General features: G+C 37.6%; 1 protein-coding gene across 1 annotated transcript; it reads right to left on the reverse strand.

Moving 5' to 3' along the window:
* Positions 1-370: 370 nt before the first annotated feature.
* Positions 371-14,446, reverse strand: ddx6 (DEAD (Asp-Glu-Ala-Asp) box helicase 6). The gene is made up of 14 exons (XM_027132609.2): positions 14,293-14,446; positions 9,926-10,472; positions 9,750-9,813; positions 9,564-9,668; positions 9,108-9,237; positions 8,861-9,007; positions 8,649-8,743; positions 7,993-8,115; positions 6,303-6,431; positions 6,084-6,200; positions 5,394-5,457; positions 5,207-5,308; positions 3,967-4,151; positions 371-3,465 (listed from the first exon to the last, which is right to left on the reverse strand). Exons 2-13 carry the CDS (start codon positions 10,123-10,125, stop codon positions 3,976-3,978), a joined length of 1,452 nt encoding a protein of 483 aa, XP_026988410.1. The 5' UTR covers positions 10,126-10,472; positions 14,293-14,446; the 3' UTR covers positions 371-3,465; positions 3,967-3,975.
* Positions 14,447-15,259: the final 813 nt, after the last annotated feature.

Consider the following 15,259-nt stretch of genomic DNA (forward strand, 5'->3'; position numbering starts at 1 on the left):
AGCGGTTGGAATCAGGTTTAAAAAAAACCAAACAAACAAAAAAAAACTTAAACACACAAACCTAATGTACTCTGTTCATTTACTCAAATAAGCAATCTCTCACACTTTAGCTAACCAGGTAAAATGCTTTCTAAGTTTTAACTCACTTGACCACAAATGAAAGCTGCACTGTTTAAATCCGAATTAAGTGTCACCATCTGGTCAATATGATTTCAGACTTAGTAAGGCCCAGGGAGGCAAGGGGACAAAAAGAAATAAGTTCATAGACACACCTACACTGACTACAGTTACAACTTAGCTTAAATAACAGTGAAGTGATCGATACGGTCAGAACGATAGATGCACCTTACAAATTCAGCACGTTAACAAATCAAAACTGAATCAGTGAGCTTTATTTGTTCAAAACAATTTTTCCAATTAATCAGATTTACCATATTTAATAAACAAGCATCACCGCAAAACTGCCAATTAAAAAAACAAACAAAAAAAAAAGTATTTGGTTGTCAATTAGTCTTAATTCATTAAATAGTCAAAAGAAATATTTCAGGGCATTTTACAACAAAAATTTCCAACCCCTGTTACTCCATTTTGTGGCTTCACAATTTTGTTCCATTTTTCCAATTGAACTGTCCCTACCCTCCCAACCCAACCCACACAACCAAAGTCATCTTTACTTTTGTTTTGCTGTCTCTACAGTCACCAAGATGGAAGGACTGCAGCAATATTCCTTGCACTATCCCAATCACAATTTATTAACCAGACAGTCATATGGTAAAAATCTGCTCAGTCAAGTACACATGGAAACCCATCTCCAGAACAAAAGTAAAGATTCCTCAGGGCAGCAATTCCCCTCCCATCCCACCCAGATTTTGTTGAGAAAAAAAAAAAAAACCTGAAAATTAAGCTGGAGATTTTTGAATGCACGGCTGTAAAGATTCCAATTGATATAGTGAGACGTACCCCAGCTCAATCTTCAGACAATGAGGACCACAGCACACTCCAACACAGCAGTTCAAACAGGTAACCACACATTCCAACACTCAGGGGGAAATATGCTGTGTTCTCCAGTGCAAACAGTAACCCAAAAGTAAAAATAGCAAGGCAGCTGCCAAAACCTTGCATGACTTCCATTCTCTCACCTAAAGCCACACAGATAGTGTATTTGTTTTGTTTTTGTTCTCCCCTCCCCAAAAATGAGCATATGGTCAATTTTAATAATCCACATCTGTGTGTATACATGAGGCCACTGTAGAAGAGAGAATAAAAGTCTGGCTTCAAACCATGCCACTACAGGGTGCCACAAAAATCACCTTGCATTGTACATTGGTTACCAAAACAGGATTTTTAGTGACCGTCACAACACACGGACATTTGCAACATACCATAGTAGACAGGTTGAACCACAACAAAACCCACGTCTCATTTTTGATGGCTTATTTACTGGGAATTCCCAAGGATCATGCCATACAGACAACTGCAACTTGAGGCTGTCTGCAGTCAGTGACCATCGGGGATATAAATTACCACTTAACAACTTATTCCCAACCCTGTGAAAACCCCAACCCAGCAAGTTCCCTTAAACTTCAAATAGGAACTCAAAACCAAGTCTCCAAATCAAAACACAAATTCTATTTTTTTTAGTGTTAAAGGAGGGTTATTAAAACCGCTCAGAAGAGAAAAAGAACATTTGGTTATTATCAGCACCAATTATGTTCTCCCATTTTCATTTTACTCCCCCACCCCACCCCACCCCTGAACACTTAAGCCCATAGTCAGTCTTTTTGCCCAGTCCCAAAAACAAGACCCAACTTTTGTGCAGGTCATTTTTTAAGCTCTGCAGTTTGAGAAAACTGGATTTAAAAAAAATAATAATAAATTGAGAGCTACATTTGTCAATTCCTGATTTGTTGGACTCTTTGTTGCAATTGTTTTGACATCTTCCCCTTAAAGCACTTTTTTCCCCTCCAGACGAAAGCATCATGTACCAGTGCCAATGGCAGTGAACAATCAGTGTATCAGTATCATACCATTTGCAGGTTTAACCCACCCACCCCATAGATATTAAAGCTGCACTGCAGCAACAAGCATTACTACATGATGCAAATATTTTCTCTCATATGCAAGTCTCCGTGAACAGGGACCCAACGAGTGCTTTGTAAGTCAGTGGAACAAGCAAAGGCTGGAGAGCAGATCTAGTCAAGCTACTAACATCAAGATGAGGTACCATTAACACCATTTGAAGAAGTTTAAAAATGTTTAACTGGTTCAAGGACGTTTTGGGCACACTAAATGAACTTGGGCAGAATTTCCAATAATAAATAAATTTGAAGTCCAATTTTATAACAAAAATATCTGACATCAAGTTTTAAGCCTTGTCTATTTGAAATCGCCAAAAAAGGAGCAGGAAAAGAAAAGGAGATGCCATCCAGTGCTGCTGGATTCCTGCATCTTTGATGTTTTATGATGAACACTCCAGCCTTTTAGCTTGTTTTATAAAAGATCCATTAAAAATGAAATGAAAGTATTTACAAAGTTTACATTGTGCCAAAATTGATTTCAATGGCACATCTACAACAATGTGCAGCCACCCAAAATGAATGAGAACAGCAATGAAAACAAAAATGGGGAGGGGGAAAATAAGTTCCAATATTTCCGTTTTTATCAGGCAGAGGAAATCACAGCCGGAGGAAACGGCTGGCTTGAGTCTCTGAGCAAGTCTCTTGAGTTGGAGCACTGAAGAAAAAGGGAGAGAGTCAGTCTCTAGAAGCACATGTTTCATGACAAATGAAAAACGCCACTTGAGCCATTTAGGGGCACATCAAAGATGCTGAGAAAACATCAAGTCCCACATTTATCACCAAAATCAAAATCCAGTCTGAGAGGTTCGGCCACTCTTGCACACATTACATATGTATTGGAGGCAGCCTTTTCCCCCTCCACAACATCTGCTTGGTCTATTCCTCAAAAAGCACCAGGGATGTGTAATGGTTTCTTCTGAAAACAAAGTAAAAATGTAAATAAATGGTGAACAACAAGGTGACCAATGAGAAGTGCATGATCTGGGAAAAATATTATTACTTTGAACAAAGTTCAACTGCTTGTTAAGGCACTTCATACAAATAACCAAATACATGAAAAACCGGTAATGGATGGAAAAAGCTGAGACTGCGGGCCAGTGGGTGATGCTCAAGTAGGTGGAAAGTAGTCACATTTTCTAAAAATAAATAGTATAACTTCCATCATCCTCTTCTACCCTTCTCTCACAAGTGCTTTGAAATCTCCAGAATGTTAAATGACAGCAGTCCACAGCAGGGCCATGACGTTTTTCCTCCAGTATTGTCCTGTTTCCAAGAAATTCCTCATGGTGGCACAAAAAAGGAAGACAAATTATAATAAAGTGATGGGATAAAAATTTGGAGAAAAAAAAAAAAAGAAAGTGTGGGGATAAGTGGCTGGGGGCTTGATCTGCAAAAAAACAAAGAAAAATTAGAACTCACCAAAAGCTTACAAAAAAAATAAATAAATAAAACCCCACAACCTCATCTCTCTCTCATATATATATATATATATATATATATATATATATATATATATATATATATATATATATATATATATATATATAAATATAAATAAACACAAAGATTTAGCAATTCTCCTTAAAACTAGGTACATACTACCCACCTTTAGTTCTAAATACAAGATGTCTAATGCTGCATTACTGAAATACATTTTCTAGACTTATGCAAAATAATTTACAAACACATTTTTCACCCCATTGCATCTTGCCATGCCTGTGTGAAGCTTAAGTGTACACATTGTAAAGGTACTTTTGCATAAGCCTGGGTTTTGCAGTGGAAGATTATTTTCAAAACCTGTAGTATTTCCCCTGCAATATAGATGTTTATCTTTGCCAAGAAGCACAACACAAATTTTAGGCAATATATTGTACTTAGTTAGCACTACCTCTCTTGCTCACAGTTTGATGTCCTCAGTGCTCTCGCTGTGATATTCCGCAACATACAGGCTCTTATCGATGCTGCTAGGAATGGGCTTGATCTCTGTGCCGAGCTGCTCTTCAATGCCCTTCAGATTAAAGCGGTCATCATAGGTGATCAGGTTAATAGCCAGACCCAAGTGACCGAAACGACCTGTAGGATGAAAATTTGACAGTGGATCCAAAAAAATCATTCAGATCTAAGACAAAAACCTTCGAGCACAACCCTCAACACTACAGCTGATTAAAACCAGGTACAGTTCACCAAATAAAATCCATCCCTGTGGTGAAGTATGGCGATGGCAACATCATACTATGGTAGTGCTTCCCATCCAAGCTTGCAGGATTACCACTAAAAGACAGCTCAGCTGAATAGCATTCCCAAACACTAACTTAGAAGATCCTTATGCACTCGGTCAATGGCCAAACGATGCTAAGTGTTTGTTTAGTATACAATGGCCATTTTGGGGGGGAAAAACCCCCCATTATGAATTTTCTGTTACCAGATTTTGAACCTATATTTTCAAAAATCCAGCCTTCTAAAATTAAACTACTACAACATAGCCGTATGTTTGAGAAATCTCTGAAATATGAAAGATACAATAAACCAAAATATTGGACACATTTGTCTCACACCATTTTTCTGCTGCCACATGATTAGTGTTCTATAGTAATCTTAGAGTCACCAAAAAAAAAAAAAAAGCCTAAATGTGTCAAAAGTATTGAAGGCGTTCTTAAGTATTCTTCAAAAGTAGTGCAGAGACAGCTGAGGAGCATTTCAGCAAGGATCGAACTACCATCTTGGAAATGGATGCAAGACGTGCTGCTTTCAATATTCAACTTTCACATGAACTTACTTTCTGCACATAGCATGGAAAATTTTTTTTTTTTTTTTGGGAAAATGTCATGGCAGTCCATTTTCACACAGCCTGTCCAATGGCTGCAAAAGTGTTCTTACAAAGTACTGAATAGAGGTTCTGAATGCTAGAATTTAAGCAAGAGATCAATGAATTGATGCACCCACACCACACAAGTGACTGATGAAGACTGGATTAATAGAAACTTGGCCACATCAAGAGAGCGGTGACATTTCCTCTATAAATTAGGATATTAGGAGAAAGGACTTGCTCACGCACACATGAACCTGAATTTCTTCAAAAGTTTAGACCCAACCTGATGTAGAACCATATAAAAATATATTCCACTTACCAGATCTGCCAATACGATGAAGATACGTCTCCCCAAGTTTGGGAAAATCAAAGTTGATCACCACATTCACAGCCTGAATGTCAATTCCTCTTGTAAACAAATCTGAATTTAAATATACATTATGAGCGCACAATAAGATGTAAACATGTATACTCCAAGCAAGACATCAGCAACTAAAAGTATATACCTGTGCAGACAAGATTTCGGCACAAGCCATTTCTGAAATCATGGAACACACGGTTCCTGTGTTCCTGTAGGGAAGGGAGTAGTAGAAAAATGAGCATAATGAGAAATTTAATACATAAAAGGTAATTTTTGAATAAATAGAAAAATTCTACATTAAGTGATGTGGAAAACCTGCTTTGACATTTTTACATAAAATGTACACGATCATGAAAAGTGGTAGGAAGTGATGGATTAGGCTGTGAATGTGTAAAAATGTGTAAAATGTGTCATTTCTTATCCATCGTAGGGTCCAAGGACACATTACTATGTATATTGTAATTACACTTGGCCCAACTTCAACTGTCACCATCCATTTCATCACTGTACATAAGGCACAGGAGGACAAACCACTAGCCCATAGGCCTGGGACAAACAGACTGCAAGACTAATTTATTAGGTATTGTCCTTTTTATCTTCATTAAAGTGGACAGAGGGGTTCAGTACCCCACACCCGAGAAACCCCACCTATTGCCTAAACAAAAAGTATACATTTTCATAATGGATATAAAACATAACATAAGACCCACATGTGTCTCCCTTGCATAAAGTCAAATATGGATCTGACATTTCCAATAAACATATCCCAGATTTAATATGCTCCTTTATATATTATTTTTTACCATCAGCAGCAGAAAAATGCACATATGCTTGCCTGTCTCATCTTGGCATGGATGTAGAAACAGGAATAACCCAGTTGGGAGATTTTCTTGGCCAGGAGTTCCACTCGTTGGGATGAGTTGCAGAAGATTATAGACTGATTAATCTGAAGCTAAACAGTAAAGAAATAGTAGAAGAAGAAAAAGAAAAAAGTCAAAAGAAGTCTCCATACAGAAATGCAAGTGAATTTACATGTCTGCAGAGGGCAATTTACCCTAGAGAAAAGAGTATTAAGGCAATGGACTTTCTGCCTTTCAGTCACGTATGCATAATATTGGGTTACACCCTTCAGGGTCAGCTCCTCCATAAGGTTTATCTCATAAGGCTTCTGCAGATGAGAATTCTGGATAGGACAAACATGGCATAATTAGTAACAAAGTACAGAAAGTATTATGGTGATTATTAGTATTATAGTAGACGACCAGTTGCAGTTACTGGCAACAAGGATACATAAAGTGGGTAAAATAAGTATTGAACATTCAACATTTTTTCAATATATATATATATATATATATATATATATATATATATATATATATATATATATATATATATATATATATATATATATATATTTAAAAGGTGCAGTTGATGAAATTTTCACCAGGTATTAAGCTAAGTAATAAGAAATTTAAGAAGTTGGGTGTAATAAACTGGCCATGCTTACTGAAATGTATTCAATACATTGTTCAAAAGCCTTTGTTGGTAATGACATTCTCCTCCTTTACGGAGAAACTAATCTCATACATGAGCAATGTATGATTTTTGCCCATTCTTCCACACAAATGTTGACTGTTCCATGGGCCTCTTCTATGAACTCTGATCTTTAGTTTTTTCCTTAGATTTTCTATTGGATTCAAGGCCAGTGACGGGCCGGGCTATACTAGGAGCTTTATTTTCTTTCTCTGAAACCAACTGAGCGTTTCCAAGATCAATGTCTTGCTGAAATGTCCACCCTCAATTCAGTGTGATCATCCTGGTAGATGGCAGCGGATTGATCAAGAATGTCTCAGCACAATTTCCCCTATTCACCCTTCCTTCCATTATATGAAGTTTGCTGGTGCTGTATGCTGAAAAACAGCCCCACACCATGATGGTCCCACCTACAATCTGCACTGTTGGTATGGTGTTTTTGGGGTGATGTGCAGTGCAGTTTGAGCTCCAAAACATGGTTTGTATTAAGAAAACCAGAGTTAAATTTCAGTCTCATCTGAACAAACTATTCTCCCAGTATTTCACAAACTGTCATGCAGTAAAATGTCATGCAGTAAAATTTAAACAATTGCTGAAGAAAACAAGTCTTGAAGCTTGAGTCTTGCCGGGTGTGCACACAATCAGGCCATGGTGCTTCAGTGCATTACTTGTTTGTTTTCTTTGAAACAATTGTACCTGCTAATTCCAGCTCTTTCTGAAGCTCTCCACAAATAGCAGTTGGCTATTGGACAACTGAGAATTCTTTTCATTCAGGTCAGACAGAAATGTTGCGAGGAGCACCTGGTCATAGCCAATTTATGGTGAAATTCTTTCCACTTCCAGATTATGGTCCCAACACAGAGCTCACAGGAACGTTCAGAAGTTTAGAGATTCTTCTGTAACCAATGCCATCAGTATGTTTTGCAACAATATGTTGCAAATGTCTTGAGAGCTCTTTGCTTTTACCCATCACGAGACGTTTCTAGCCTGACTTCTTGGTAATGAGCCACCTTTTTACAGGCCATCAGTTGGGACTGAACCAGCTGATATTAATTTCCACTGAAAAGGGGCACCATTGCTTACTAATTACACATCTGCTTTTTATATCCTTGATGGTCATAACATTTTCCAAATACAAAGTGTAAATTTAAGTAATAGTAAACACCTTTACAGACAGAACGACTAAATTCAACAACACGTTTTAAGCTTACCATGAACTTTTGTACACTTAGTGGGAAAGTTGCAGAATACAGCAAAATTTGCCTTTGCTTGGACAAGAAGCTTAAAATTTCCTCCATCATCTGCACAAAGTCCTGAGACAGGAGCTTGTCTGCCTACACACCAAATAAGACAAGATGTACATTTAAATTAATGGGTCAAAAGCACAAAATTGCTTTTCGCTGTAGCATAATCCACAATGGGCTCTATCTGGTACACCGTAACCACCATGTAAACAATGTATTAAGGTCAGATGCTGATGTATTGCTGCACCAAATGTGGGACACTGTACATCAAAGCTCATTTTATAGGAACAAACTTAAATACAAACCCTCACTATGAGATTTGCTGCTTATGGATTACTTGTAACAATGTTTTATAGATCTTGATTTTGCATACATTGACATTTTGAATTTTTTGTTCTTTATTTGCTAAACTAGATTAGCAGGGCTTGTGCACAACATTGCTGGTTAAATAAAGTATACCAGGTAAGTGCCTTTACCATTTCTGCTTTTAACCAACATATTTTAGACATTAGCTATCAATTTTTACAGCAACAATCCCATTATAAATCAAAGCAATAAAAGATTTAACTAAGATTTCTGAAGCTATCCTGCTGAAACTGTTAATACTTTATTCCAATACTCACTTCGTCCAACACAATCATCTGCACCTGACCAACTTTGGCTACTCCTTTTTTGATGAGATCCAACACTCTTCCAGGAGTGGCAATAACAACATGCACTACAGAGTGGGAGGGTGAGGAGGAGAGATCACCAGGTTAGATGCAAGACACTTATTGAAAGACCTTGGCTTAAAAAAAATGAAACCCAAAAGAGCCTGTATATTTAAAGGACACACCCGTCTCATCGAGCCGCATAATGTCATCACGCAGGTTGGTTCCACCCGTGGTTGCCATGACCTTAACCCCACCCATGTGTTTGCTGACCTGGATGCAGATCTGGCTCACCTGCAGAGCCAGTTCTCTGGTGGGGACAACGACCAGTGCTGAAGAGAGGACAAGGCAGAAAGGTCCCCGTTAGAAATGAGCCAGTTAGTTAAACAAACATGTTTGAGGACTAAAATGATTGAAGGCAGGCTCTTCTACCTTGTATGCAGTCTTTCTTCAGATCAATACGTTCAAGTAAGGGAATGAGGTAGGCACCACTCTTTCCTGTGCCATTCTTAGCTCTAGCCAGAATGTCCCTCCCAGATAAAGCAATGGGAATGCTCTCCTCCTGTAGGAAGGGGACAAAAACAGCATCTGGGCATCAGTGTGGTTCCTTATAAAACAAATTTGCATACCTATATAAACCTTTTAAAATCCTGTGATTGACTTCATAGCAGCTGATTAAGGCAGAGCACAAGCATAGCGTTTACAATTAACGCTAATGCTAGAAACTGGCATCTTCAGACCCCACATTATAGAATACACTTTGGCAATTCTTTTGAACAAAGAGGAAATGGTTATCTGAAGCTACTGACTACATTATAAATGTATACAGCCTAGTAAAACACAGTAGCAGACTGTTGGTTTATCCTAATCTAAAGAGAACAAACATACTTGGATAGGTGATGGTTTTTCCCAGCCCATTTCAAAGATGCCCATTAACAACTCCCGCTTCAGGCAGTAATCTTCAAATTCATTCCCTTTGGTAGCGGTTACATCCTACATGTTCATAAAGAAAAGAATTAGAACGGCAAAAGTCGGTGTAAACTTTGAGCACAATGCTTTTATACAAGAACTTACAGAAGTCTTCATGCGCATATCCTTTGGGGGAAGCTTTAAATTCTTTTTCCAGTCATCCCCAGGTCTGAAATGCACAAATGATATTTTAAGGCACTGAAACATTCAATGAAACCTTCAATTATATAGATCACCATTGCACATCATGACACCTAATGCTGCTGATAATCAGAACTTACTTGATGACCGTGTTTGCTGTGGGCAGAGGCAGGGAGCTGCCATTGTTGACTGTGCTGGAAGCTTTAATCGAGGTGGGCTGTGTTTGAGGTCCCCCTCCACCTCCACCAGGTCCCCCTGTTGGCTTCGCAGAGCCTCTCTTTTGTCCGTTTTGGTTTGTCAAACCCAGAATGACTGGGTTCTCTGTTCTGGCTGTACTCATGTCTGTTTCTCCTCCAAAAAATTTGACCAAAGGGACTGGGATGTATACCCTTTTGTTAAATTTAAGATGTCCTTACCACAGTCCAAACCAAAATTCAAGCTATTATATTTTACAATTTCAATAATATAAGTCTTTTGTAAAACATCTCAATGCAAAAGCCAGCCAAGTAATTACACACAAATTCTGAAAGTAGCAAATTAACTGCAAAGTCTCTTGACAAATATCCCAGGTTCTCAATTATCTCACAAACCAGAGAGAAGCTAAGCAGCCAGTCATCAATTAATTCATTTCGTTGCATCCACTCTTCCTCTCAAATTTCTTAATCGATGATTTGAAGAGTTTTCAACCTAGAATAAACAAATAAAAATAGTGTGGTTCATGGTGTTTCAGAACAAAAATTGTGTTCACCAAGTTTATTTAACCTATAAAACGTGTTTGTTGATGGCATATTCTACAAATGCTATTCAATTTTATATTAGCAAAAATGTGTAGAAGGGATACCTAAAAATTAATACCAGTAAAAACCAATAAGTTTAAAAGGACTGAATTTTTCTTGCTTTAGGATTTGTATCCAACTACAGATTTCAAATCTTGGGTCCCATTTTGGTGTCCGTGTGTGTGTTTACATTAAGGTTAAACAGGTTGTTTAAGGATTAAACAGTGGTGCTGCGATTTATGCTCAAACTTTAGATCGGTCACCCAATAACTTACCCACGTATGCTTCAATAACCTGAAGAGTGTATTTAACTGCACTGAATTCAAGCACATTACACCGAGTATTGGCCCAATAGTAAGCCAACAAAATCAACCGCTTCATTTATCATCAATTAGTTGTTTACCAACACTAAGCTCACAGGGGTCCATTTTCTGTAGAATGTACATTTTACTTCAGGGTTCTTTGCACCATACAGTGTTGCACACACAATCTGACAGTGCGGTCCATTTATTTTTACACACACACACACACACACGTATATATATGTACATGTGTGTATATGTATGTGTATGTAATATATATATATATATATATATGTGCATCAGTGTTGTGATGTAACGGAGTACAAATAAGTAGGTAAGTAGAAATTTCACATATCTGTACTTTACTTCGCTATTTAAATCGGTCAACTTTCACTTTTACTCCACTACATTGCCTACATAAAATGTATATTTTACTCCATTATTTCCACTAAGCATCTTCGTTACTACAAAATAAAATCAGAAGAAAATGTGTGACTGCAATAAGGGAGGTTTGGCGAATCACTGCTCCTAGATTGCATTACGCACGTACGCACGCTCTACGAAGAAGCACAGGTACACGCAGCGTGCACACGCAGTCAGAGCTGGAGGCATTTATCTATAACGTTAATCGGCAGAAAGCCGCAAAGACAGCAACCGAAAGCAGTGAAACGTCACTATTCTTATTACCAGAGTTGTAGCACAAACAAAACATTAATGCAAACAATCCATTCAATACTAAATAAAAATAACATTTATTGATTTGGTCTTTGTCTTGAATATTTTTTATTAATTACTGCATTAATTGGACACACTGTAGAGAATTTGATAAGACTGGCATCATGCATAAAATTTTGGTGTCCACTTTTGCCATTTTAAATAATACCATAACTTTTGGCTTACCATGTAGTCATATAATAAAACTCTTCTTGTTTTAAATAAGCCCCCTAAAGATGAAATACTAGAACTGGTCCTGCTTTTGTGCCTACAAAAAAAAAACTCACTGAAATTTTATTTTTTACTTCAAATACTTAAGTACATTAAATATTAGAAAATTACTTTTGATACTTAAGTACAGTATAAATCAGATACTTTAAGAATTTTACTTGAGTAATATTCTAAAAGTTGACTTTCACTTCTACCAAAGTCTTTTTCCAGTATGATACTTGTACTTTTACTTAAGTATTGCTCTTTAGTACTTTATACAACACTGTTGTGTTGTATAAAACAGTGTGTGCGTGTGTGTGTGTGTGTGTGTGTGTGTGTGTGTGTGTGTGTGTGTGTAAATAAAGCACAGTAAAATACATTCTTTGCCAATCCCTGCTTAGGAAGTTGAGGTCAGAGCACCGGGTGAGCCATGAACCCTGTAGCATAGAGGGTTAGGGGACTTGCTAAAATTTGGCAGTGCTGGGTCTTGAACACAGACCTTCAGATCAACAACCCAGCACCTTAAGCACTTAAAAGTACCACTGGCCCTTAAAGGTTAAAGTTAAATAATGATAAAAAAATAAAAATTAAAAAAAAGTTACATAATCAGGAATGACATTCATGACTGAATAGATTTTGCTATTTGTCTACAAAGCTCTCAATAATCTAGCTCCCAAAAATTTATCAGATTTGATTATGTATAAATCCTTGGAGATCACTTGGATCCCAAAATGGTCATCTTTTTCTGGTACCATGATCCCATCTGCAACGCAGGGGAGACCGAGCTTTTGCAGTAGCGGGCCCCAAGTTGTGGAATAGCTTGCCACCACCAGTCAGAACTGCTTCTACGTTTGCTGAATTTAAATCCATGTTAAAAAAAAAACAAACAAAAAAAAAAACACACCTCTTTTCCTGTCCTTTTAATTGTTGGTCATTTGTACATGTTCTTTCATATTTATGTTCTCTTGTTCTTTTCTCTCTATGTACAGCACTTTGGCCAGCTCAGGCAGATTTTAAATATGCTTTATAAATAAAATTGAATTGAATCGTGCTTCCTTCTTAGGAATTAACGAAGTTCAGTGGTTACACCAAACGTACTTTTTTCTTTTTGCTACAAAGCTGGCAAATTAGAAGGCAGAGGCTTCACAAAATGGGTTATGATTTAGGCTAGCAAAGAAATAACTGTATATGAGGTATTTACACAGCTAGATGAAGTCAGGACCTATAATAAAGTAAAACAATTAACAGAAAACCACCAGCAGGGATGATCACTGGTATGTTTGGGCTACATTAGATTTAATACTGGACACCAGGTGGACACTGCCAATGCCGCTTAAATTGTAAAATCCTACACAGGAAGTATGTCTAGACATTGAAGATTTTTTCCCCCCTAGACATTGAAGAACTATCTCCTTAGAGTTTAGGGGATGACGTCAAATTAACCTGGCTGCGCAGCGTTCAAGTACAACTTTGTGTTTACATGTATTTACTTCAGATCACGCACCACGCGGACATATTTTAAATCTATAAGAATGAAGAGAGTTCACAGAAGGAAATTATACACAAACATTACTACCATTCATCCGTTTTGTACCTCGAACACAGGTCGACGTCATTCTCGGTTCAGATTCCGATTTACGAGGTAAATCGAATGCAGCACGCTAGCCAGCAGCTAGATAGTGTAACAGGCCATTTGGTTAAGTCAGCTAGTTTCGCTAGCAGCTATGCTAACTGCCCGGCACCGCACTAACTAACGTTACTGGCGGTATTTAAGTTCATTTTAGCGCGTTGTGTCATATCCAAAAAGAAAACCTTCATGTTGATTCAACACTCCATTAGAAAAGCATATCCCCAAACAAGCTAAATAATTACCTAGCTAGCAACACAGCCACAACAAAACAATAACCTACAACCAGCACGTCTACATTTGTACATTAACACACAGTAAGGGTCCCAAATACTGTGCCAAATGATTGTTCTATTATTATTATTATTATTATTATTATTATTATTATTATTTTGTGTGCATATTTTTAAATTGAACCTGCTGTTCGAATCGTTTAATCTGACAAAGGACGAAATGTCTAGATTTCAAGTGAAGCGAACGATGCAAAAAATAAACAAACAATCTACTTGTTTGCTAGTAGCTGACTAACATTATCCTGCCTGATAACCAGCTAGCTGTCTCTGCGGGCGTGTACTTGCCCTTTTAACTACACAACAAATGTAGGATTTCTAAAGTTTTACAAACCAACCCGAATGAATATTTATGGTTAACATCTCCACCCATCCGAATTTAGACAATCAACGGTTTACTAAAAAGGTTTAGTACCGAATTCAATTAACCAAGACCCTGAAACCAGACAGCAGCAGCAACAAAAACAACCTCCTCCACCAAGGCCAGAACAGACCATGTTGGAACAAAACAGCCTTCAAATCCCCTCGACTCTGTTCTTAACAAAAGACAACCACGTTTCCCAATTACGTTAACTTATGTCTACTCACCAAATATAGCTGAGACTCCTCGCCACTCGATATTTATTGTTTCCGAAGTGTTAAGAGTTAGGCCTGTGTGATATTTTAGGGCTCTAGAGCGAACTGCCAAGATGGCTTCCAGTCATCTTTAAACCCTCCTCCCGCCGGTCACATGACTTATAAGACCAGCAGTGTAATCAATTTCTTTTGATACAAGGCGAGTGTTCGTCGACGCGCGATATTAGGCTAACTTTAGGGGTCAGGACCGTCTAAAATCTCCATTACAGAACTCATGCTTCCTCACAGACATGTTTCTTTTCTATAACCAAACAGTCCAAGTTGAAATATTTAATATTTTTAATGACTATTTTGGGTTCATCTGCTTTACAATCGGATTCTCATGCAGTCAACTGCTGTGTTTCATCACGTAACTTCTTTTAAAGTTGAAAACAAAAAAAAAACATGTCCACTTGAGTTGGAAGGCAAACGCCAAAAAAAAATGTCTGTCAGTCTGTAAGGTTTCCAGACTGACTGTCTGACTTTCGGCTGTTGGCTTGATTTGTGCTTTGTCTCCAAAAAAAAAAAAAACCCTGTTTATGAATTCAAATACATTTACTATCCTAGATCATTCAGAAGACTGGGACTCAGGACTCTACGGTTTTGTAGCTTTTCCATGTTATTTGGTTGGGTACGATGGTGGTTCTGCGTGGCAGCAGTTATGCCAACCCTTCTGACTAGGGTTAACAGGTTTTGGCAAAATTTCCATTTCGCTACAACCTTGAAAACAGCACAGCCGCAGTATGAAATTGTGCACCTTGTTTGAGCATGAATCAAGAATTACACACATTTTTGATGTCATACATTATTCTGTCTTACAGGTTCTGTACATTATATGCACACTGTGTACATTAAATCTACTTCAGATTATTTTCTTTAAAACAAGATTTTAGTGCACTCTTTCTCCACTAGTGTAAATTTTCATATCCAATTCTATAAA

The sequence above is a fragment of the Tachysurus fulvidraco genome, chromosome 13 (genome assembly GCF_022655615.1).
Source record: "Tachysurus fulvidraco isolate hzauxx_2018 chromosome 13, HZAU_PFXX_2.0, whole genome shotgun sequence".
Classification (NCBI taxonomy): domain Eukaryota; kingdom Metazoa; phylum Chordata; class Actinopteri; order Siluriformes; family Bagridae; genus Tachysurus; species Tachysurus fulvidraco.